Source organism: Jaculus jaculus, chromosome 7 (assembly GCF_020740685.1).
Source record: "Jaculus jaculus isolate mJacJac1 chromosome 7, mJacJac1.mat.Y.cur, whole genome shotgun sequence".
Lineage (NCBI taxonomy): Eukaryota > Metazoa > Chordata > Mammalia > Rodentia > Dipodidae > Jaculus > Jaculus jaculus.
The window spans coordinates 140,075,674-140,099,987 of record NC_059108.1 but is presented as its reverse complement, the minus strand read 5'-3'; the positions used below and the strand labels follow the sequence as shown (position 1 = coordinate 140,099,987).

The 24,314-nt window shown below is 51.7% G+C and overlaps 1 protein-coding gene across 7 annotated transcripts in view; it reads left to right on the top strand.

The window, feature by feature from the left end:
* Positions 1-21,870, top strand: part of Adck1 (aarF domain containing kinase 1) — a 143,528-nt gene extending 121,658 nt beyond the window's left edge. For all 7 annotated transcript variants that reach the window (XM_045154058.1, XM_045154057.1, XM_045154060.1 and 4 more), the window contains 5 exons: positions 877-993; positions 14,498-14,647; positions 16,417-16,614; positions 19,847-20,040; positions 21,233-21,870. In XM_045154058.1, the coding sequence (XP_045009993.1) occupies positions 877-993; positions 14,498-14,647; positions 16,417-16,614; positions 19,847-20,040; positions 21,233-21,404 (831 nt within the window). In that variant the 3' untranslated portion in view covers positions 21,405-21,870. The remainder of the gene's footprint in view (positions 1-876; positions 994-14,497; positions 14,648-16,416; positions 16,615-19,846; positions 20,041-21,232) is intronic.
* Positions 21,871-24,314: the final 2,444 nt, after the last annotated feature.

Below are 24,314 nucleotides of genomic sequence, written 5' to 3'. Positions count from 1 at the left end.
TTATTAAAGACCTTAAGTCTTTATTGGGGAAACTGAGGTCCTGTGACCTCAGTCTGTAGCCCAGAACTACACAGCGAACCAGTCATGGGCTGAGGCAGGCCGAGGCAGGGAGCAACTTCGGTTCAGAGCCTGTACGTCAGACTGCTGAGCTGTCCTGCCTTTGCGATACTTCCAGGGGAAGTTCTGAACCATGGAGAACCACCCACAACATCGACTCCCACCGGGGTGGATGGGAACCCCTGTGACTCTCTGCCTGCCTGTCACAGGACAGTTAGTGGTGACCAATAGGTCTTAATGTGGCAGCCCAGTCCTCTGCATGTGCTGTAGAAGTGGGGCGTCGCTTCCACTCTCCTGTCAGCCCCGTCTTACTGTTGCCTTCACTGAGGCTGTCCAGGTATCTCTGGTCACATGGCAGGCAGGAGGAAAGCTGAGGCTCTGCCCAGAAGCTTGACCCAGGGTCTGCGTTCCACTTGACCAGACTTCCACTGCACCCTGGGGAAGGGCTGAAGGCCCAGGAGAATCACAGCACAGGGACCAAGTAGAAGCACACAGTGAGGCCCAACCACGAGGCAAAGGGCCCAGTGGTCTCGGGAGAACTTTCCATGGTCTGATTCTTAGAGCCATGATGTCTGGTGTGGGCATGGGAATAGGTAGAGTCCACAGATGGCAAGGAGGTCACGGGCCATGGACCGTGGTCCTGTAGGGCCAGTAAGTGCCTGGTCAGGATCCTTCTAGCGATTTACTTTGTTTCTGGCCTCTTGTCAGTCTTTCTCTCATGTGTTCCTCTTCCTTGGTCAAAGAGGCCAGGGGGAGGGTAGTGGTTCTCACCCAGACTCCAGCCTCCCTAATACCAGCATTTGTCCTTTCCTTCTCCAGGTCCCTCAGATCTACTGGGAGCTGTCCACTAAGCGGGTGCTCCTGATGGAGTTTGTGGAGGGTGGACAGGTCAACGACAGGGACTACATGGAGAGGAACAGGATTGATGTCAACGAGGTGAGTGAGGTGGGGCTCTGGGTGGAAGGGCCAGGATGGCTGGAGCTGCCTGGCTAGGCCTGGGGGTCTAGGTGGGGCCTCAGGACCCGGCTTGCCAAGACAAGACCAGAGAGGTTTATTTTCAGCAGGACGCTCCTCCCAGGCCACCATCAACCCTCTGCTTACAGCAGGCTTGGGCCAAGCCTGCCACTCCTCCTGGGCACTCCTGCTGCCAAACGTCACACAGCTGAGCAGTGGTGCAGAGTAAAGGACTTAGTCACTTTGCCTCTGTGAGCTTTTCATCTTCGCCCACCCTGCCCTCCTGGCCCACCACCACAGGGCTCCGGGTGGGGAGCAAAGGGGCCTGCAGCCCCATGGGTCTGCCAAGTAGAGCAAAGGAGACGGTGTGGCTGTGTCTTCTCTTGTCCCCTTGGTCTCAGAGAAACCGACTGGTGGATGAGGCCTGTACCCTTACCTTGTGTTTGGTCACCACACGGCCCCAGGAAGTGGGGAGCTGTAACTTCTCAACCACATCCATCATCGTTATGTATGTGTGCTCCGAGCCAGTGCTAGACTCTGGCAAGCTGCACACCGTGGGGTCAGGGGGAAGGCTGGCTGGGCAGCAGGTGGCACCCCAGCAGGGTGGTGTGGTGAAGGGAATGGAGACGTCTGCCAGCAAAACAGGTTCTCTGCGGCATGCCCATGCAGGGGGCAGATGGCAAAGCTTGCAGGCGTGACTCAAGATGTACTGGGGAGTCCCTGAAGGGTTTTGGCATGAAGGGACAATGTCGTGACTTTCCAGGGGTTGAGAGAGGAGGAGAAGTGACCAGACCCAGCAGATGTTGAGCCCCGCTCACCCCGTTCAGGCTGCACATGAAGTTGAGTGCGTGCTTGCAGTGGGGCATGGCCCAGGGGAGAACCACTGTTGGCTCAGTGATGAGCCAGGGAGACACGGTGGGGCAGGGAGCAGCAAGGCCTGTTAGTGGCGGTGTGGCCTGCAGGCAGGGATTGTGATGGGGTCTGTTTCTAGAAGGAGCTTTAGGGGCTGCAGGAGCTAGCCACAGAGTCGCTTCTCAGTGCCTGGCCTGTGGCTAGCACCCCACAAGGGTCGATAGCTCCACACTAGTGTTTGTTGTTCTTATCTTTGCATCCTGCCTGTTCTGTCCTTTTTCTCCTCTTCTTTTTGGAGGCAAGCCCAACAGACTGGTCCTTTTTTTTTTTTTTTTTTTATGTGAGAGAGCAAGGGGTTGTGGGGGAGAATTGTCATACCAGGGCTTCCAGTCATTGTAATTGAACTCCAGATGTGTGCACCACCTTGTGCACATGTGCAGCCTTACACACTTGTGTCACCCTGAGTTTCTGGCTTATGTGGGACCTGCAGAGTCTAACATGGGTGCTTATGCTTTGTAGGCAAGTGCCTCAACTGCTAAGCCATCTCTCCAGCCCCTTTTTCTTCCTTCGCCACTACTGCTTGCCAAATGCCTAGCTCCCTGTGCTAGAGCCTTCAGTCCACGGCAAGCATACAAGGGAAGTCTTGCTGTCTTCATTTTGCAGATGGACACATAGAAGAATCAGAGAGGGAAGGTTACCCACCTAAGGTCACACAGCTGGTAGAGCTGGGATTGAAACCTAGGTCTCCCCCATTCCACTGCTCCCGGCATGCCCTGAAAGGGGGCTGCTTACCAGTGGGTATCGAGTTGTTTGCTGTGGCTTCAGGCCTAGGAGAGGTTCACCATGTGCTGGCTCAGGGCTGCTGGGAATGCTGCTGTCCCCTGACCTGAAACATGTGTTGTTTATTAGGGTTCCTGCAGTGATATGCTGCCCAGAGGGAAAAGGATGAGCAAGAACGTAATTCAACTCTGTACCCTGCAAAAGGAGAATGAGAGACAGAGAGAGACAGAGAGAGAGAGACAGAGAGAGAGAGAGAGAGAGAGAGAGAGAGAGAGGGAGGGTGGGAGGGAGGGAGGGAGGGAGGGAGGGAGGGAAGGAGGGAGGGAGGGAGGGAGGACATGCGCGCACAAGCTCAAGTGAGCTGCAGGTACAGACGTCTTGTCTAAGGCTGCTCTGCTGGCAGCCCACAGAGCATTTTAGACTGTTCCCCTGGATGCTGGCTCCTGGGGTGGATACGAGATGGGATCACACAGTCTGGCTGCAGTAGGGAAGTGGGAAACGTCTTGGCTGGGTTGGGTGGTTGCCTCTGGCTTCTCCCTAGAGGGGAGCAGGGCCACTAAATCAGGCGAGACTCTGGCTTTGCCCTGCCACTCACTGGCATCTCCATCTGCCAGCTGGGGTAGGTGTTCATTCTAGCAGCATACCCCACAATCCAACTGTCTCCTTGGATCCAGTGAGCTGTGGCTGAATTGGTGTTTAATTAGAGGTGGCTCTGATTTTCTGAGGTGATGCAAACCCAGAAACGTGAACTCTGATGTCACGCCTTGCTTATGCCTGAGCAAGGTGCCCGGGAGGGCGGCTGGGCTGCAGGTGGACAGTGGACTCTGTGCTGGTGGGTCTCTGAGTTTGGACCCCTTGGCTACTGCTGCCATGTAGAAGAAGCCTGCTTCTAGCTTTGTGGACATCCTGATTGGCAAGGGAGTAAATGAGCCTGCCTCTCCCCTAGACTGGTCTCTACATCCAGGTGAGGGAAGAGTGTCTGTGGGCATGCAGCAAAGCACATGCTCATAGCAGAGATAGGAATAAGAACAGTATTGCAAGCAGTACACATCAGGCAGGTGACACAGTCTCCTTATATCTGTCTTGTAAAGTGTGTGTCAAACCCACTTATAACTGAGAAAGCTGAGGCTCAGAGAAAGTTTAATAGCTTATCCTTATGTTTTTTTAAAAACTTTTTTCATTAGAGAGCGACAGAAAGAGAGAGAGAGAATGGGTGTGCTAGGGCCTCCAGCTACTGCAAACTAACTCCAGACGCATGCGCCCCCTTGTGCATCTGGCTAACGTGGGTCCTGGGGAATCAAGCCTCGAACTGGGGTCCTTAGGCTTCACAGGCAAGCACCTAACCATTAAGCCATCTCTCCAGCCCTAATAGCTTATCTTTAAATAGCATCACACAGAACCAGGTCTGTATGGCTGCAAAGTCCTTGCTCCTCCAGCTTCTCCATCTCCCTCCCAGCGATGTGGGTGGGGCTGCAGCTGAACTTTGAGACACTCCAGTGATGGCCAGCTGCAGCTGTACCTGCAAGGGAGCTGGAGCACTGACTGGCAGTGGCTTAGGACCCAAGGCCTGTCTGAATGTGATCTTCCCCTCCCTGGCTTATACTGAAGGCCCATTGACCCATTTCATAGGGATGTATTCCCATGTTTTGGTACTGAACTCTCAGAGGTATTGTGGGGACTCCCCGAGTTAATGCATAGACAGTGATGAGCACAGGACATGGCGCACGGGGAGTACTGCCGTGTGGCCAGAACACTGTTGTTTTCATGAGCGGTGTTCTTGGGCACTGCATCAAGTACCTTGTCATCGCTGGGACAAAATACCTGACAACAAGTAGCTCTGTGTCACCGACCGTCATGGCCAGGAAGACATGGCGACAGGAGCTGGAAGCAGGTCCACAGCAGAGGGACGAATGCAGAATGCTCAGCCGCCTCTCCTTTTTAAACAGTCCAGGAATGGTGCCGCCCACGGTTAGCAGTGGGCCCTCCCACCTCAGCTAATGTAATCTAGAAAACCCCTCACAGAGATGACCAGAGATTTGTTTCCATAGTGATTCTAAATCCTGTCAAGTTGACAAGCAGAGATTGACCATCACAAGCCTTTCTGTTTCTTTCTTGACCTCTTATGTATTTTCTGACAGGGACTCAGTCTCAATTTTAGAAGGGTTTCAGATTGCCAGAGAAAGGGGGAGAAAGAGAGAGAGAGAGAATGAGAATATGAGTGCACCAAGGCCTCCAGCTGCTGCAAACGAACTCCAGATGCATGCGCCCCCTTGTGTATCTGGCTAATGCGGGTCTTGGGGAATTGAACTAGGGTCCTTTGGCTTTGCAGGCAAACACCTTAACTGCTAAGCCATCCCTCCAGCTCAGGTCTCAGTTCTTGGTGCAGTGAGGGTTTGAGTGGTTACACCAGTGGATATACCCTCTAGACAAAGATATAAACTGAGTCTAGCCCTGGCCCATCTCCTCCTCTTCCTCCCCCATGAAGCCATGCTGCTCTAACATCGGTTAATATCGCCTCCTTCGCCCACGGCTGAACTGACTTGTAGCTGGGGACCAGCATGTTTATCACCAATCAGCCAGGGGCCTTGCCTGGAATCTGTTCTGATCTAGGGGCCCATCTGTGCTGAGCCTCAGTGTTCTCATTTCTTTTCATGTGTGTGTATGTGTATGGGCACACATGTGCATGCATGTGGGGGTCAGAGGTTGACTTTGGGTGTCTTTCTGGCTCGTTCTCCACTTCAGGGCTCTCTCAGTTGAATCCATAGCTGTCTAGCTAGCCAGCTTGCTCCAGAGAGCCCGTTTCTGCCTCCTGAGCACTGGGAATATAGGCAGACTGCCACATCCACCTGGCTTTTACATGGGTGCTGGGGGTCTGAATCCAGTCTTCACACCTGCATTGTAAGTGCTTGATCCACCGAGCTTCTGGTTTTGCATGGATACTGGGGAATCAGACCTGGGCTGTCAGGCTTTGCAAGCAAGTGCCTTTAACTGCTGAGACATCGCTCTAGCTCACAGCCCTGGTGTTCTGATATGATGAAAGTCAGTATGAGCTTCTGCAGAAGCCAGGCCATGTGCTCCACAGGGCTGACACAGACCTTTGGTCCCATCTCTTCCACCCAGCATCAGAGCCTCACACTGTGTGTGCTAAGGATGGATGCCTCCGCAGAGCTGGAGGTTCTGGCGGCTTTCTGTGGTCTCCCCTGGGTCGTGGACCTCAGCTAGCTAGTCTTGGTGGGACTCTTCTCTCCTAACGACAACCTACCTGAGCGTTCCTCAGGAAGGAAGCACAAAGAACAGACGGGAGTGGCAAGGGGCAGCAGTCTCATTCTAAATCCCAGGGCTAGGACGATGAGTGGCATCCTCACTACGCAGGGGTGACTCTGCTCAAGGGTGGTTGGAGGAGGAGGCGCTCCTGAAGTGCCGCCTCGAGCCCCGTCTCCTTTGCTGTCAGCCCCACTCCATTTTGAAGAGGCCAGCTCACCCTACAGCGTTCCAGCTGGTAATTAAATGGCCAGTCGTCACTTGCTGAGTGACCTTAGGCAAATCACATTCCCTTTCCAGTCCCTAGTTTGCTTACTGGAAGTGTTGGACCAGCTGGACTCTTGCCCAAGGGTGCTTCCTACTTGAGTGTTTTCCAGACGAGGCCTTGTGAGGCACTGGGCAAGCCGACAGGCTCCGGGGCCATCTGTTTCCGTATCACTCAGGGGAGCTTCCTTAGCACCACCCCAAGATCCACAGGACAATCTAGGGTAGCGAGGATTGTAGACTCTTCAGGTGAGGCAAATTCCTCATCTCACCCCCCAGCTCCTCTCCAGCATGAAAGTGGAGCCCAGGCTACAGCGTGGGCTCATGTGCTGTTTTGTACCTGCCCAGGTGTGCTCACCTGCCAGGAGCCAGCAGCCTGCTGTGACTCCTCTGCTTGTGTCCCCTAGCTCAGGAGGAGTTATTACTGAGGGCCCAACCCAGTGATCATTTTTTGCCAGTCACTTTAAGAGCTGGTGACAACGACTGTCATTGATTTCATTAAAAGCAAAGGTTGTGCTGGCGCAGCCTTCTGCAGGCAGAATGGGCTTCCTCTAGCTGTAGAAGGACTATTGATTGCAGACCTTTATTGAAGGTTAATTGGATTTCTGTGTGTGCGTGCATGTGTGTGTGCGTGTGTGTGTGTGTGTGTGTGTGTGTGCGCGCGCGCACGTGTGTGTCGAGGACCTGCCTAGGATGAGGCCCAACGTAATTGGCATGAAATTAGCCAAGAGAAAGGTGACAGGGTCAGGAGTGCAGGGCCGCTGGGGCGGATGCGGGAGGTCTAGCGAGCTGACATCACCCCTCTGTGAAGACTGGCTGGAGAGAGGGGCCCTGGGGAGAGAGGCCAGCTAGGCTGTCCCTGGTGGAGGGAGTCAGCTGGGAAGATGGGAGCTTCCAGCCCCCTGTCCCCAGGGTAGCACCGCATGGAGGGGCTCCTGTGTAGCCTGTCTCTTCACCTCTCCAGGGGGCAAATCTGTCTTCTCTCAGTGTCCTGGGGACTTATCTGAGACTTTTTAAAGCCTTTTAAAACAATTACTTTATTTTTATTTATTAGAGAGAAAGGGGTGGGGGAGAGAATGGGCACGCCAGTGTCTTCAACCACTGAAGCCACGTTCCAGAGGCAGGTGCCACCCTGTGCATCTGGCTCACATGCATCCTAGGGAATTGAAGCTGGGTGTTTTGGCTTTGAAGGCAAGCATCTTAACTGCTAAGCCATATCTCAGCCCCCTTTAAAGCCTTTTAACCAATCTTTCTTTTTCAGGATCCCCCAAACCTATTTCAGGGGTGTCATACACCTCAGCCTCCCTGGAGCTTAGGTAATAGGCATAGAGCTTCCGTTGCTAGCTCAGGGCTCCTCAGTCTTGTCTCCCTGGTCTCCTGTCCCCACTGCGGGCTCAGCTGTGGCTCATGGTGGCCATGTGGATGTGGCCCTTCTGCTGGAGGGCCGCCCAAGCACTGAAAACACGAACCCATGAGTTCATCTCGGATTCATTCCATCAGAGAAATCCTTTTAGTTGTTTCTAAGTGCTATCCTCACAGCCCCACCCTCCCCTACTGCAACTGACTGGCGCCTCTATTTTGTCCTCATGGCCTTCTTGGGCACCACGTGTGGCCAAGGTCCTGGGCTTTCAGAGGCTTCATTTCAGCATTTGCTCATCCAAGTTCTCTCTGTGCTCTTCATATAATGGCCTCGGTACTGGGCCCCTGCGAGTGGTCTGCAATGCTTGCACCCCAGGGCTGATTCCTGGGGACACAGAGGAGGTGATCCCAAATAGTTCCGGGCAGCCAGAAGTGTGGTCTGTGTGGAGAACCTGGCAGGCCCTTGGGACAGGGCAGAGAGCTGTGCATGGCGACACCTTTTACTTGTCATCGGCTCTCGTGTGATTATTCGTATCTTGCAACCTGGCCTCCTGCTCCTCTTGGGCCTTGGCTTCCTCCCCACCCCCCGCCCCTGGAATATACATGGACTTTCCCTTGGGGTGGGTATGAATTAATTTGCACAATTATAGGATAATACTTCCAGCCAATTCAAGTCTTGAGAAAAGTCCAAAAATAACTCCTTGATTTAAATATTATTTACTAAATTACTTCTTTACGGAGTCTTTTTATAGAGACCCAGTCCTCCCCCGCCCCACACTGTTAGCGAATAAAGACATTGCATAATCACTGAAACCACTTATGAGAGGAACAACGAACAGACTCTGGATGGCTCTTTTCTTTTTTTAAAAAAAACATTTTATTTACCAACTTTATTTATTTGAGACAGAGAGAGAGAGAGAGAGAGAGAGAGGGAGGGAGAGAGAGAGAGAGAGGGAGAAAGAATGGGCATACCAGGGCCTCTAACCACTGCAAACGAACTCCAGACACGTGCACCACCTTGTGATCCGGCTTATGTGGGACCTTCACAGGCATACGCCTTAACCGTGAAGCCATCTCTCCAGCTGCTCTTTTTTTTTTTTAATCTTTAAAATATTTTACTTATTTATTTATGAGAGAGAAACAGAGAAAGAGGAAGCTAAAGAATGGGTGTGTGGGCTGGAGAGATGGCTTAGCGTCCAGCCGCTCTTTTCTAAACATTTTACTTATTTATAATGTGTGCTTGTGTGCTTATGTATGTGAGTGCAAATGCACCCGTGTGCCATGGTATGCATGTGGAGGTCGGAGGATAACTTTGGATTCGTCCTTGCCTTCCACCGGCTTTAGAGGCAGGGTCTCTTCTTGCTAACTTCTCCATTCTGGAGCCTCCAGAAAACTCTCCTGCTTCCACCTCCCTTCTTACCATAGGCACACTAGGGTTATAGAAGTCCACTACAGCTTATGGCTTATACAGCTGTTATGTGGGTCTGGAGATCTGAACTCAGGTGCTCAGAGTTGTGGCAAGACTTCATCTGCTGAGCTATGTCCCCAGTTCCATCAATGATGCTACCCCACGGCTGTGGTTAGCAGTGTGGGCGGGAGGAGCCACCTGTCCAGGATTTCCTCCTGAAGCCCTGTACCCCAAATAAAGCACATCACTGGGTCCCAGGGTCCCCATGGGTGGAGCAGTCACTGGTTTCAGGAAGAGCTTCCCTGGAGAGGAGAGGTAGGTGGCCTGACCATAGAGCACCCACTCTTCAGAGTCAGTCAGCTCACCTGGGTTTGGGTCACCGTGTCACTGACTTCTGAAAAAATGGTCAGCTTTCTTTTTGTCTCCCCTCCTTCAGCAGTGGAGCTGAGGAAAGGAAAGGAGGGGATGGGATAAAAGGAGAGGAGAAGAGGCTGGAGCAAGACCTGGAACATCATGGGCCGTGACCACTTGAAAAAAAGTGTTGCTCTGTATGTCCATGCCACTTCCACTGTTGATGGGCAAAGGCGGCTCCAGGAACACAGTGATCTGCTCCTAAGCAGGGGGTGAGCCCAGAGAGACATGGAAGCAGTCAGAGAGAGCCGTAGAAACCTTACCTGCTTCTGAGCTGCTCTCTCAGCCCAGAGAAGACGTCAGGTTTCTCCTGGGAGGCAGAGGCCTCTGAATAGGAGGGGCTGGCCGGCTGATTCACAGGGGCTGTTCCGGCCAACTCTGTAAGTTGTGAAGAAAGTTTGCCCAGAACTTTCAAAAGGGCCGCAAAGTATGGTGTGCGCTTTCAAAGCCATCCTTGGGTTCTGCTGTACATTGAGCACCACGTACAACCCTGAAACCTTGTGACTGTTTAGAGGAATGTACATTTGTGACTGTGTTACTGATAATTAATTAAGGGCTCACTTAGACTGAAGTCATACATCAACTTGTAGCTCTTATCCAGCAGAAATACAAATAATTTTTGGCCAATGTAAATGATAGCTACAAAGGCCAACCTTCTTAACACCCATAGGACCATCGCCAGTTTGCACTTCATCTGGAACCCTACTTTCTTCTCACTGTTTGCTTATCTGTAATACATCCTGGCTTCCCCAGAGTTCCCTTGGCACCACTGTTTCTGTCAGCTCACGTGCTCCCTTACTAATGTTTGAAAAAATCCTCAGACACCTGTTTTCTGTGTCTGAGCTGTGTTTTTTTTTTTTTTTTTCTTTCAAATAAAAGTTGAGGGCTGGAGAGATGGTTTAGCAGTTAAGGTGCTTGCTTGTGAAGCCTAAGGACCCAGGTTCGATTCCCTAGTACCTACATAAGCCACATGCACATGATGATGCATGCACTTGGAGTTCATTTGCAGTGGCTGAACACCCTGGTGAGCCCATTCTCTCTCTCATAAATAACAATAATATGTAAATAAAAAGTTGGATTGTGGTTCATTTAATGCATCTTTGCTGAGCACTGAGCCATGTCAACAGATGCAGGAAAGAGACAAACCGGGCAGGGATTGTTCCTTCAGTGCTGAGCTGATCTTTAGACTTGTTGACCATCACACCTAGACAGCGGTGACCAGCATTCATTTTTCTCATCTCTAAAATAACCATCTAGAACTCTGACATGGAACAGTGACCTTGCTGCTCTCAGTGGGTGACGGCTTTCTCCTGGGTGGTGATATGTGACTTTGAACCCCTGGGGTTGCCCTGTGAGGAAGAGGAGCAGATGGCAGCAGCCTTACTTACCTGCTGAGACCGAGAAGGGTGCAAGCTTACTCCCCAGGGGCCACACAGGCCCACAGCGGCAACAGCAAGATGGCTCCAGGCTGAGCTGCTGGCACTGGCTGGCTTCTGCTCTGTGCTCTGCCTTCCACGCCTGTCTGTCCTGGTGACATCTGGTTGAACTTAGCATCAAGGGAAGGCTCTGTTCATGTGTCTATAGCACCAGTCAGTGGCACCTCCACCTTCCCCACAGGAGCGGCTCAGTCCTCAGGGACAAGGGCTCCCCCACCCTGAGCTCCAGCACCTTCTGGGGCCCATCTTTCAATGCAGTAATAAGGGAATCAGAGTGATTAGCAATATTTTAGAAAGCTTAAGGGAGATCATACATCTCCCTGTGACAGACTAAATGAAATGTCACGTCTCCACATTTTGGCTGGAATTCTGTCCGCTCAGTCTGGCTGCTTTGCTTATCTGGGGGCCCGGATCAGAAGCCCTGGTTGAACCTTATGTGCATCCTTGACAAATAAAAATGAATGATTACTTCATAAATGAAATTGGTCTGGCAGATAAGGCCTTTCGAAGCATGGCTCTGGGGAGCTCCAAGGAGCCTAGCAAAGGGAGTTTTTGGTGGCACAGAAATGGGGATTGGCTGGCTTGCCCAGGACCACCTCTGGCTGAGGCCCCATCTCCCAGGAAACTGAAAACTGTGGACCTGGGATCCTCAGCATCTCAGCCTGAGTCTGAATGAGAATTTGACCTGGGGCAAAGCCTGTCTCCTAGTGTAACCAGACATGGAGTCCTGGGGTGACTGTGAAGTCCTGGGGGCCTGAACACTGTTGTGGTAGCAAGGCATGATGCATTTAATGTCTTCATCTGAAACCCATGATGAAGCCACATTGGCCTGCACTCCAGGCCTGCTGTAAGGAACAATGATGAACACCGCAGGGGGCCTAGGAGAGGTCCCAAGCCCCATGATATACTTGCTCATTGACCGCCACCCTTGGGCCTTATTTTATTTCCATTTTACTGATTGTGTAAGCAACTGGCTCAAGGTCTCAGAGCTCAGTGGAAAAGTGCAGACATAGGTGTGAGCATACAGAAGAGCGTTCTTTACAGGAAGGTTGGGCAGGGGTCCCACCTGCTTTGAACAGACACTGCTCGGCCTCTTCCCAGGCTCAATAGGTTAATCTGGACACTCTCAGTTTCTTGCCTACATAACTGTTCTCGCTGTAGGACTGTTAGAATCTGGGCTGCTATTGCCAAAATAGTTCCTGTTTTTTCTTTTTGAGACAAGGTCATACTTTGTGCCCAGGTCGGTCTTGAATTTATAACCTTCCCTCCTCAGCCTCCCGAGTGCTAGAGCAGGCCGACATCATGTATGGTCCAATAGTGTTATTCTTTTTAAAAATTTTTATTTGTTTATTTTTAAAATTTATTTATTTGCAAGGATAGAGAGAAGGAGGAAGAGGGGGGAGAGAGAGAGGGAAAATGAGAATGAATGGACATGGCAGGACCCCTAGCCATTGCACACAAACTCCAGATTCATGCACTACTTTGTGCACCTGGCTTTTTGTGGGTACTGGGGAATCAAACTAGGGACGTTAAGCTTTGCAGACAAGTGCCTTAACCACTGAGCCATCTCTCCAGCACATTGGTATTATTTTTGATCATTTTATTTGGTGCTGATTATAATTGACTGGTTTCCGGGAAGACTGATGGAGTTAGGGTAAACATTGCAATTGGGAGCCAAAACATCTCAGAAAACCACAGAGAGCTCATTCATGTTGAATGCAGAATCTTATCTTCACATGTCTGGTGCTGTTATAAGCAAGTGCATGCATATTACAGCCCATCTATTGCACATAAATTATATCTCTGTAGAGCTGTTAAACAAAACAGAGCTGGTCCCTGATGTCTTGAGAGTTTATGATAGTGGAGGAGATGGCCATTAATAATCACACCAGTAATTGCTAGTGCCACAAAAGAAAATCCCAGCTTCCTCCGAGAGACTATGGTAAGAGAAGTCCTCTAGCCCAGGCTGGGAAGGAAGAGGGCTTGGACCTAGTGATGAGGAAACATAAGAAATGTTTCTGGCAACAGGAATACCACATACAAAGATCCTGAGGCAGGAAAGCACAGAGTCCACAAGGAAAAAAAAATCCAGTGTGGCAGGAGTGTCTGTGGTATGAGAGGAGACCAGGGAGAGAGAGGAAGCCCGGAAGCCTGGGACTTGAAGGCCAACAAAAGATACACATTATATATATGTAGCAGAGAGAGAGAGAAGAGAAACAGAACGGGTGTGCTAGGGCCTCTAGCCACTGCAAACAGACTCCAGATGTATGTGCTACTTTGTGCATCTGGCTTTATGTGGGGAGTCAAACTCAGGTCGTTAAGCTTTGTAGGCAAGTGTCTTAACCGCTGCCCCCCCCCCCCCCAGCCTCCAAGGAAAAGACCTTTCTCTTGTGTTGGCCACCTGGAAATCTCCATTTTCTTGTCTCTGGCTGAGATGTATTTGTTAATGACTACGAGGTCTTGCTGAAGCTTGAAGGATTGTCAAGGGCAGCCGGTGTCCTGGGGCATCAGCCTTGTGAGCATGTCTTCGGCTCCTGGATACTCATCGGCAGATCATTGGTGGGCCCAGGGCTGGCTCTGTTCTGCAGCTCTCTTCCCTTGCTGGGAAGAGGCTTTTAGCTTTAATAAAAAAGGGAGTAGAGATAAGAAGGCTGCCTCGGCAGGGAGAACGGTGGTGACAGGATGATTTAAATGGCCTCTCCAGTGTCATTTCTTCTGTGCAGACATCATAAATCAGATTCACGTTGGGCTCTGGGGGTGGAGGATAGGGGAGAAGGGCCTAGACTGGCCCCATAGCAGAGCAGCTCCAGAGGAGGGGGTGGGTCACCTGTTCCTGACCCTCAGCCCCAGCCCACTTGCTTTGTTTTACATGTGCATGTGTATAGCGCATGTGCATGTACGTGTGTCCTTGTGCGTGAGGGAGGGAGGCACATGTGTGTGTGTGTATAGGCCAGCGGTTGATGTCAGGTGTCTTCCTCCATTGCTTTCCACCTTACTTATTGAGATAGGGTCTCTCACTAAACCTGGAGCTAGGCAGCTTGCCCCCAGGGATCTGCCAGTCTGTACCTTTTGAATGCGGGGATTCCAGGCATGCATCTGACATTTACATGGGTTCTTGGGAGCTGAATTTAGGCCCTCATGATTGAGCCATCACCTCTGCCCCACAACCCTGGTTTTTTGAAGATGTGGGTAGGATTATTCCTTAGGTCCTTTCTTAGTTTTTTAAAATTTTTATGAATTTATTTGAGAGAGAGAGCGAGCTCCTCTAGCTACTGCAAATAAACCCCACATACATGTGCCACCTTGAGTATCTGGCTTTACTTGGGTCCTGGGGAATCAACTGAACCTGGGTCCTTTGGCTTTGCAGGCAAGTGCCTTAACTACTAAACCATCTCTCCAGCCCCCATTCTTAGTTTGAGAGAGAACGAAGAGGAGCTAATGAGAGACTAGAGCAGGGAAAAATGGGGAAAGCAGGAGGGGCAGTGTGGGGGGCTGGACAGGAACAGCCTCCATTCTCCTACCTTACTGTGCCTGAAATCACCTGGGGAACAGAGAATACTGGTGGCTGGAGCCATCCACAATGCGTCTTAGATACAAGAGCTATACTGTGCCTTTTCTGTGGTCTGCTCTTGAGAGCGGCCAGATTGAGAGACTAGAGAAACCCCGAGACAGGTGTGAGTGGAGCAGAGCTCTTACTGCTTCCCTTCCCTTTCAGATTTCCCGCCAACTGGGCAAGATGTACAGTGAGATGATCTTTGTCAATGGCTTCGTGCACTGTGATCCCCACCCGGGCAATGTGCTGGTGCGGAAGCATCCAGACACTGGCAAGACGGAGATTGTCCTGTTGGACCATGGACTCTACCAGGTGAGAGAGGCCTCTGTCTCCTATCCCGGGGACCACTCCAGCCTGAACTCAACCTGCTGAAGCCCCCAATCAGTCCCATAACTGGGAGTCGGGTCAGTGCGATAGCTGCCTCTCCCAGGAGTATCACTTCATATGTGTCACTGTCCCAAGCTTCTCTGCACCCGAGTGTGGAATGGGGCCAGGGAGACTGTGCAGAAGGTTGAACTTGTTGTGTGACTCTGGACCTGGGTTTGGATCTCCGGGGACCACATTAAAGCCTGGTGTATGATCCCAGTGCAGGGCAGGTGGGACAGAAGGATCCTTGGGACTCAGGGCCCAGCAAGCCTAGCTGAATTGGTGAGTTATAAGTTCAGTGTGAGATCCTATCTCATAAAGGTAAGGTGGAAGGCAAATGAGGAAGGGCTCCCCCAGCAGCAACCTCTGGCCCCGTGCGCATGGGCACTGCCACACACTTGCACCCACACACATCTGACTGCCCCGACGTGCGCCTGTGCCACATGCCCACACTACAGAAATGAAACGCACAACCACGTGTGGTTACTCGCGCCTCTTTTACAGCTGTTGTGAGGGCAGGTAGGTACGCGCCTGTCTGTGTTGCCCTCCCCTCCCAGGGAATGGCAGGCCAGCGCTGACCTTCGCTGTTCATGAGCTGGGACTTAAGGGACTGCATGTTGAAACTCACCGAGGAAAAGTGGGTGTCAGAACTACGGGGGCCCCCGGCCTCTGGAAGTCAGGATGGAAAGATAGCTTGACTGAGTCACTATCACGACCTACGAAGCACATTGTCCACTGTCAATGTGGAACCCCTGGCCTGCCTTGATTCTGTGAGGCAGATGAGTCTTGGGAGGTTCCTTCATGGCTCCTTCCTTCCTCAGACTCTGACACTATACCCCCAAATCTCAGTCTCCACTGGAAAGCTTTGTGAAGCAGGGTGTAGGCTAAGTTAGGCAAACTTTTATTGTATGGAGGAGCCCTCCAATGACAGATGACCTGGACGTGACAGAAATTCAGTGACTTACTTATGCCAGTGCTGGGCATGGTGTAGAGTCTGCAGAGTCTCCCAGGACTCCCTGGAGGTGACAGCCTGCAGCAGAGAAGGCCCAGAAGAGCATGCAGGGGGCAGCTGTGTGCGAAGTGGACTTTCTGCCACGTGCCGGTCTGAGTGCTTCTAGGCTGAGGGCTGCGTCTACCTTTGAGGGAGGCCTAGACAGTGGCCTGTACCTGAGGAGAAGACAAGGATGCGGCTTTTGGAGGGCAGGTAGCAGTCCCTGCCATTTAGGAACAGGGCTTGCCAGATTTAGGTTGAATCTCCCTACTCTGAAAATCTGCAGTGTAAAAATGCTTCCACTATTGAAGCTTTTGGATGCCACAAGTGGAAAATTCCATGCCACGAAGCAAAAATTTTAAGCATACTGTGTAAAAGTATCTGTAGGTCACGTGTAAAGTGTATGTGAAACAAATATTCATTCACGTTTAGGCTTGGTTCTGTCACCAAAGCTATATGTATATGTCTATGTGTATGTATATGAATATGTATATGTATGTATGCATGAAAATCCAGACAGAAAAAAAATCTGATTCTGGTCCCAAGAATTTTCAGAGAGGCATATTTAAGTGGTTAGTAGCTTTGAACTTGGGCCTTGAGGAACAGCTAACCATTACAAAGACCACAGTCCTTGTTCCTCCGTGCAGAGGTCAGCACCAGCCGGGGTCTCAGGCCTTGGGCTCAGAGGAGGCTCAGTGTTGTCCCCGCTGTCCCCTGGCTGTAGGTGCTTACGGAGGAGTTCCGCCTGGACTACTGTCACCTGTGGCAGTCCCTGATCTGGCCCAACATGGAGAAGGTGAAGTGGTACAGCCAGCGCCTGGGGGCTGCGGAGCTCTACCCCTTGTTCGCCTGCATGCTGACAGCCCGGTCGTGGGACTCGGTCAACAGGGGCATCAGCAAAGCTCCGGTCACTTGCACTGAGGTAGGCGGCCCCCTTCTGGCCCTGCTTCCTCATAGTCGTGGGACCAGGGATGGCTAGGGACCCCCTTCCAAGTCAGCGTCTGAAGGTCATGATCTGTAGCTGAGTGTCTGCAGGATCGGCAGCATTGTAGAAGCGGGGAGGGGAAGAGATGGTAGCCCTCAGTAGAAGAGGGGGCCATGTCCTCTATCCCCCCTCTGAGCCCTAACAGCCTGGAGTAGAAAGGTCACGTGTTCACAGTAACAGACCCCTGCGGCTTTAGCTCCAACCTCTCCCATAAGACGCAGGCTTCCTCCGCCATCTCACCAGGGCCTGTCCGGCTCCTGAGTCAGGCACCACTTCCACCATTCCCTACCAGACCTTGTCTCCAGTCCTCTCCAGCTCCTTGATAAGGAGAGCCCTCACTTCCTGTGCCATCCTCAAACAGCCCTGTGCACCCTTCCTTCCATGGGCTTTTTGGTGAAGGAGTCCCTTTCATTGTTCACTTGTTGGTCCTTCTTCCATGGACATGGTCCGAATGGGACACAGAGTTTGGGTATTCTCCCTGCCCACCTCTGCTAACCTGCTAGGGCTCATGGGGTTGTGGCTGTTATTCTTGGCCCAGGTGGACGCCCCTCCATGACGCTTCTCCATCTGCATAGAACTGACATCTGTCTGTCTGTGCCGTCGGATCCAGTGCTTATCACACTCACTCAATCTCATTAGGCCCCCAACTGAGACTTCTGCTCATTGCAGGGGTTGTGGCGCCACTCATGCTGTTGGGAAGTCTGGGCGCTAGCTCCAGTGCCACCTCTTCCTGGTGGCATGACCTCGAGTGTTTCTGCTACGTCTTTGGGCCTCAGGGGCCACCTCAGCATGCTGCCCTGTGGTGGCACTTTAGCACAGCTGGGCCAGAGTCTAAAGCGATCTCCCAGCGCCCATCCGTCTCTCCCGGGCTCTTGGCTCCACTTCCTTCCAGCTGGACACCACTCTTCAGCTGGCCCAGAGCTCGCCGGAAAGGCAACCTCTGGTAAGACAGGAAGGGTAGAGAGAGCGACTTTTGTCTTTCTGTCAATACGTGTAAATCACCTACCCACAGCTCCTGAAGTTCATTTACTCAACAAACATTTGTTTTTGCTGGCCCTGAGCTTGTGCTGAAGCTCCTGTGACCAACAGACAGACGGGTCTTCTGTGTGATTTACACTTTGGTTGAGGGAGACAGACAGTAAACAAGTGAACAAACAGGCAAGTGGGGTAATTGCAGGTTATGGGAACTGTGGTGGAAATAAGCAGGGCGATGTGGCGAAGGAGGGTGTGGGCTGTGCTCAGAGATCTCGGTGAGGGGTTGCCATTTGAGCTGAGGCATGAGGGACAAGACAGCTTGCAGGAAGCAGTTCTAGCATGCGAGGGCCAAAATAAGGACAAACAATTTGATGTGGTCTGAAGGGTGGTATTGCAACCAGGTTCACATTGCTGGTAGAAATCACCCAACCAAGAGAAGCTTGTGGGGGAAAAAAAGGTTAACTTTGGCTTACAGACTCGAGGGGAAGCTCCACAATGGCAGGTAAAATGATGGCATGAGCAGAGGGTGGATATCACCCCCTGGCCCACATAAGGTGGACAATAGCAACAGGAGAGTGTGCCAAACACTGGCAAGGGGAAACTGGCTATAACACCCATAAGCCTGCCCCCAACAATACACTGCCTGCAGGAGGCGTTAATTCCCAAATCTCCATCAGCTGGGAACCTAGCATCCAGAACACCTAAGTTTATGGGGGACACCTGAATCAAAGCACCACAGGTGGTGAAAGAAGAATATTGGGGTGTGCTGGGCAAGGAGACATTCCACAGGGCTTCAGTACCATGGGAAGAAGAAATGTGAATGAATGGCAGGCTCAAATCAGGAGATGTCTGGACTCGCTGCTCTTGGGTGTTGGTCTGGAGTGGGGTGTGATGAGCAGGTGGGGTGAGGAGAGCTCAGCCAGGAAAGACAATGGGCAACAAATAATAGAAGTGGGGAGAGCTGGGGTAGTTTTGAGATGGGGTTGAGAGTTTTGTGTAGGATTGGGTGTAGAGGGGAGTAAATAGAATCAAGGTTCTATGAGCTTTGGGGGGTGATTTGTGGGGTGTAGGATAGAGGGAGGTGGAACCAGGTGGGAAGCTCAGAAGACCACAGGCTCAGGACCCTGGGTTCATTTTCACGATTCGCTTCTCTCTTTTTTAATATTTGTATTTATTTATTTGAGAGAAAGAAAGAAAGGGGGTGGGGGGAGAGAACGGGCATGTCAGGGCCTCCAGCCATTGCAAACAAACTCCAGATGCATGCTCCACCTTGTACACCTGGCTTACATGGGTCCTGGGGAATTGAACTTAGGTCCTTTGGCTTTGCTGGCAAGCGCCTTAACTGCTAAGCAGTCCCTCTAGCCCCATTCTCATGATTCTCTTGACTCTTCTTGAGATTCGAGGATGGCAGCTTTAAGGCTTGTGTCATAGAGGCTAGAATTAGGGCTGTTTCCTCTCATGTAGAGCAAGAAGCCCCTTCACAGCAGTCCCCTAGCAGACTTATCCTCATGTCTCACCGGCAGGAATCATGTCACATGTGCCTTCCTGAGCCACCACTGGCTGAGGGAGAAAGACTCACCATGGGTTAGTGAGGGCTCCTAAGTCCTAAAGAGCATGACCCACAGAGTCTGAACAGTGTGAACAAGATCGGGGTTGTTTTAACAAGAGTAAGGAGTGACCTTGCAGGTACCTTTTATCAGGCCCTCAGGCAGCGGTGGGAGCACAGGGGCCAGTGATCAGCAGGCCGTGTCTTGTGGGCAGTGGGTGGCTCTGGTAGTTTGCAGGAATGGGATGGAATCAGGAGCTCTATCTATGGACAGTATCAGCCTTGGTTTGGTTAGTGGGGGACGTGACTCCACTGATACCAACTGGTGGGTCTCCTACCAGTCCTAGCATGAAATTGGTGGTCAGCAAAGAAGCTTCAGAGTCCTTGACCCTTTTGGGCACACACCTATGCAGCATCTAGGACTTGTCTAGGAGCCAGGTAGGGCCCTCTCATCCAGGTGGTCAAGCCACACAACTGGTGCTTCGCTTCTCTTTGGGAAGAACTTCTCACAGTGCCCAGGCAGTTGTTCTAGAAGTTCCTGCCTGGAGCTTAGTCCTGGCCTCTGGTCACAGGCTGCTCAGACCACTACCACCCTGGTCTCTACTTGTTACACCAACCACCTGCATGTCTCTCTGTGCCACTGTCCAGGACTCAGAGATCCGCAGCAGCGTGGCCAACTACCTCCCCCAGATCAGCCAGCTCCTCAGTCACGTGCCACGCCAGATGCTGCTCATCCTCAAGACCAATGACCTGCTGCGCAGCATCGAGGCCACCCTGGGCACCCGCGCCAGCGCCAGCTCCTTCCTCAACATGTCACGGTGCTGCGTCAGGGCACTGGCTGAGTGAGTGTGCTCCTGTCTTGACGCCCTCCCGGCAACTGCGCCTGCCTCACAGATCCTGCTGGCCTCTGCTTTCCTCCTCACTGGCCTATGGGGCCCTGCCTAAGTTGCCCAGGCTCCAGATCTCTCTTCAGGGCATGTTAGGGGTAACTGACAGGTGTCTTGCTGTGGCAAGTTCAGGTGGCCCAGAACTCTGCCTGTACCTAACAGTAGTTGGGTCAGTGACCTCGTCCTCCCAGACTAGTCTTGTCCAGGCAGTCTTGTTCTCATTGAAGGTCGAAGTGGTTTATGAGCATCTCAGCCCCACAGCTAGGTGTTCTCTGGGCTTGTGGTCTGGAAACCCTGACAACCTCATCTGTACTTGGCCCTGGGTCTTAGATCTTAGGACTGGCCAAGAAGAGACACCAGTCCCTTTATCCTTCAGATGTACTCTGTCGGGATCACAGATCCTTCAGATGCCTTAGTGTCCCTGAGACATTGATGATGAGGAGAAGTGTGCTTTCCCCAGGGAGAACACTGGAGGAGCGGGGCCTGTAGGCCTCCAGCTGAACATGGTACAGGAAGGGCTGTGCTCTGGTAGAAGGCTCTCAGCCTAGAGGGGAAGCCTAGCTCATGGCTGCATCCTGGCCTGTCCATTCTAGTGATGGGTCATTCTGGGAAACTAACAGACTTAACCCCCTGGAACATGCGTCCACTACCAAATGTGGTATTAGATTTCAGCAGAGCATGCTGCACACAGAAGGGCTGATTGAGGAAGTGAAGTCTTGAATATGTTATTATCATGAATGCTGATTTTTATTGTGTCCCTTTTTTTGTGGGGTACAGTGTGACTGTGCTTGGTTGCCCTGTAAAGGCCTCAGCCAAGACCACCTGACCTTGGAAGTTTGCCAAGGTCTTGATCATATTTGAGTTGGAGACAGGGCAAGATACTGGGATGGTATATATTTACTGTTCTTTGGGAAAGAAACCATGGAATGTTCTAGTGGCTGGGGTATGAAAACCTTGATGGCTTGTTATTTCACTGCCCTTTCTGAGCTGCTTATTTGAAAAACCCCAATGAGACACCTGGCTGGATGATGATGTGGCCAGGTAGCCCCGTGTAGTCCTCAGAAGCATCTTTTCTTTTTCCCTACAGGATTGAGCTGGTACTTCTGACCCGTTTCTCTTCTTTCATCCTTTCTCACCTCTCCTCCAGGCACAAGAAGAAGAATGCCAGCTCATTCCTAAGAAGGACCCAGATCTCCTTCAGCAAGGCCTTGAACCTGTGGCAGATCGACCTTCACGAACTAGGGCTGCGGGCGAAGGGCTGGAGGCTGGCCTGCTGGGTGTCGGCCCTGCTGTGCTGGCTGTTCCCCATTCCACACTGAGTGTGGGCACCCCCCCTTGCCCCTGCCTGGTGTCTTTTCACACGCCCCTCCATCCACTGGCCCCATGTCTGTCCTGGAGGGGCCTGGAGTGGCTGTCCATGGCACTCACGCTCTGCCTTTGAAACTCCCACTGCAGCTCTGTTTTGGGGTCCTGAAACCTGTGCCGGGGGAGAAAAGACTCATCAGTCTCCTTCCCACTCGTGTGTGTGCCGTTGGCTCAGTTGTCACTTCTGTGCACCTTTCTGTTGTCAGGATGGAGCAGCGGGGGACGTTCTGCTTGTAGGCAGTGAGTGTGGCCTCTGAACTTGTTGGAGAGCAGGCCTCCTTTTCTGACGTAGCTGAGGAGTCACATCTCAGGCAAGGTGTCTGCACCTGAGGGCGCACCATGTGTCTATGGGTTTTTGCTGTCATGGTGACGTCTTTCATGTATGCATTGTTTCAATAAAGCAGGGACTGTCCTTCTTGACTTATGACTCCATTTGGACTGTGCGCTTGGCTCTTGCCAAGGGCTTTCAGTTACTGTTGGTGACTGTTTTCTCAGGAAACACCCAGTGTCCCAGGATGACCTAGGGAAGTGATGGTGGGGCTTGGCTGTGGCATTTCTTTGCTAGGGTGAGAGTGAAATCCACATGGCCAGTGTGGAGATTTGATTCAGGTGTCCCCCATAAACTTAAGTCTTCTGAATGCTAGGTCCCAGTTGGTGTTAATTTGGGAATTGGATCCTCCTGGAGGCGATGTATTATTGGGGGGGCAGGCTTATGGTTGTTATAGCCAGCTCCCCCTTTCCAATGTTTGGCTCCTATTGCTTTTGTCTACCTGATATTGGACAGGAGGTGATGTCCACCCTCTCATGCCATTGTTTTCCCCTGTTATCATGGAGCTTCCCCTCAATTCTGTAAGCCAAAATAAACCCTTTCCTCCCACAAGCTACTCTTGGTCGGGTGTTTTCTGCCAGCAACTAGAAGCTAACTGCAACAGCCAGCATGGACCTGAACCCCAGGTGCCCTGGGACCTTCTGTGACCCAAGTAAGCAGGATCACTTTTCCCTCTGCAGCACCACTCCTGCTGCTTGGAGGCTTCGTCTGCCTTCCAAGCCTCTGAGGCCTTGACTAGAGGTTGTAAGAAGTTCTCTGTCTCTCTCTCTCAAATAAATAAAATAAATCTTTAAAAAAGGGTGTGCCTGGAGAGGTGGCTTAGCAGTTTAAGGCATTTGCCTATGAAGGCTAAGGACTCAACTTTGATTCCCCAGGACCCACATAAGCCAGATGTACATTGTGTCACATGTGTCTGGAGTTCGTTTGCAGTGGCTGGAGACCGTGGGATGCCCATCCTCTCCCTTTATCTCAAATAAAATGAATCTTCAAACAAAAGAAGTCCAAAGCCTGAAACTAGAGGCTGATGCAACACCTTGGGTTTTGCTTCCCAGGTTCCCACTCATTTCCTGTGACTGGGGCATCTGACTTGTTCTACTGGCTGTTTCCAGCCCTGCCCTCTGGCTCTCATTCAGTGACCCCAGCCTCGGGCTGAGATTCCTCCCAGACCTTGTGGAAACCTCAGTCCTCCTGCTGAAACGGCTGTGGGTTCACTGTGGCTATGCCCCAAAGCCTCCGTGTCGTTTGAATTTTGTTTCCGTCCTGTTGCCCGTGTCAGCTTTCGCCTCTCCCTTCCCACCCCGTCCTCTGCTCTCATGTGTGCATGGTCCCTGGGTCCCCGAGGTCCCAGATTTGGCAGGTCCTAGCTCCTTGTGCACACATGCCCACAGATGGCAGCCATGTTTGAATCACTGATCTTACCCCACCTTATAGCAACAGAAAGACCCCAGATCTTAGCCTCATTTTCAGTTCTCTTTGTTCATGAGAAAACAAGCAGATTTTCTAGTGACCAGAGATGTTGTGCATTTCTTTATTTAGTGAAGTAATTAATTGTTCTTAGTGGCCAGTTGGATGTACTCAGGGGCCTGGAAGAATAATTTGTGAGATCTGTTATTAATCATGAGGATGCATGTTGCATATTCTATTTTTGGGTGTTTTTTACAGCCACTGAAGTAAGTATAAATGCCCTTGTCTGTTCAAGGAAACGGCTACTTACTTTCCACTTTGGGTATAATGGTTGGCTTCCTCTGACCGGGGTCTAAAACAATCAGCAAGTTGCCTGTGAGTCAAGCACCCAGGAAGTGTTTCAAGGAGAGAAGAGGTCAAGAAGAGTTGAGGGGACAGGGCAGTTTGAAAGTAGAAGAGCAGTTGGGTGATGTGTTTTAGTACCTTCTGTATATGAGAGGCCATGCCAGGCTCTCTCAGTGTGTTAATGAATTGTCCCATCTGTGGGGAGAGGTCATTAGCTTCAGCTCACAGGTGTGAACCAAAGCTGAGCGGGGTTCAGTCGCTTGCCTGTGGTCACGCCGCTGTTGCGTCATCACCCCTGCTTTATTTTGATCCCACAGGGCTGTAGGTGAGGGTTACGCTGCTCTCTGAACTGTCTTGAGCCCAGTGAATGGATGCCTTGGCCTTCAGTTGATGCTCCTTGAGAGTCTCAGTGTACTTTGTGACGTTGAGGGATGTTTGAAATCCATTTCCTCATACGTGCACGCACCTGCGGCCAGGTCACTCTGCGAGTATAGCCAGGTTAATTTCAGCAGTGTTTCCTGTCCACTGCACGTTCAGCGATGGGTCAGCTTCTGCACTGTAGGGTCCCTCCTGCCACTGGGCAGAACAAGAACTCCCAAAAGACCCCCAAGCAGATCCTATGTGGTAGGACTGCCAGGATTCCTCCAGCGTGGCCCACAGTTGGACGAGGGTGGGAAGAGTGGTGAGGAGCTGGGCTCTGAGCCTGGTCTTGCTTTCAAGATAAGACGTGACAGGATGAACAGAACCGGAGCTGAGCACACACCCAGCGGCCTGGCCTGTGATAGTC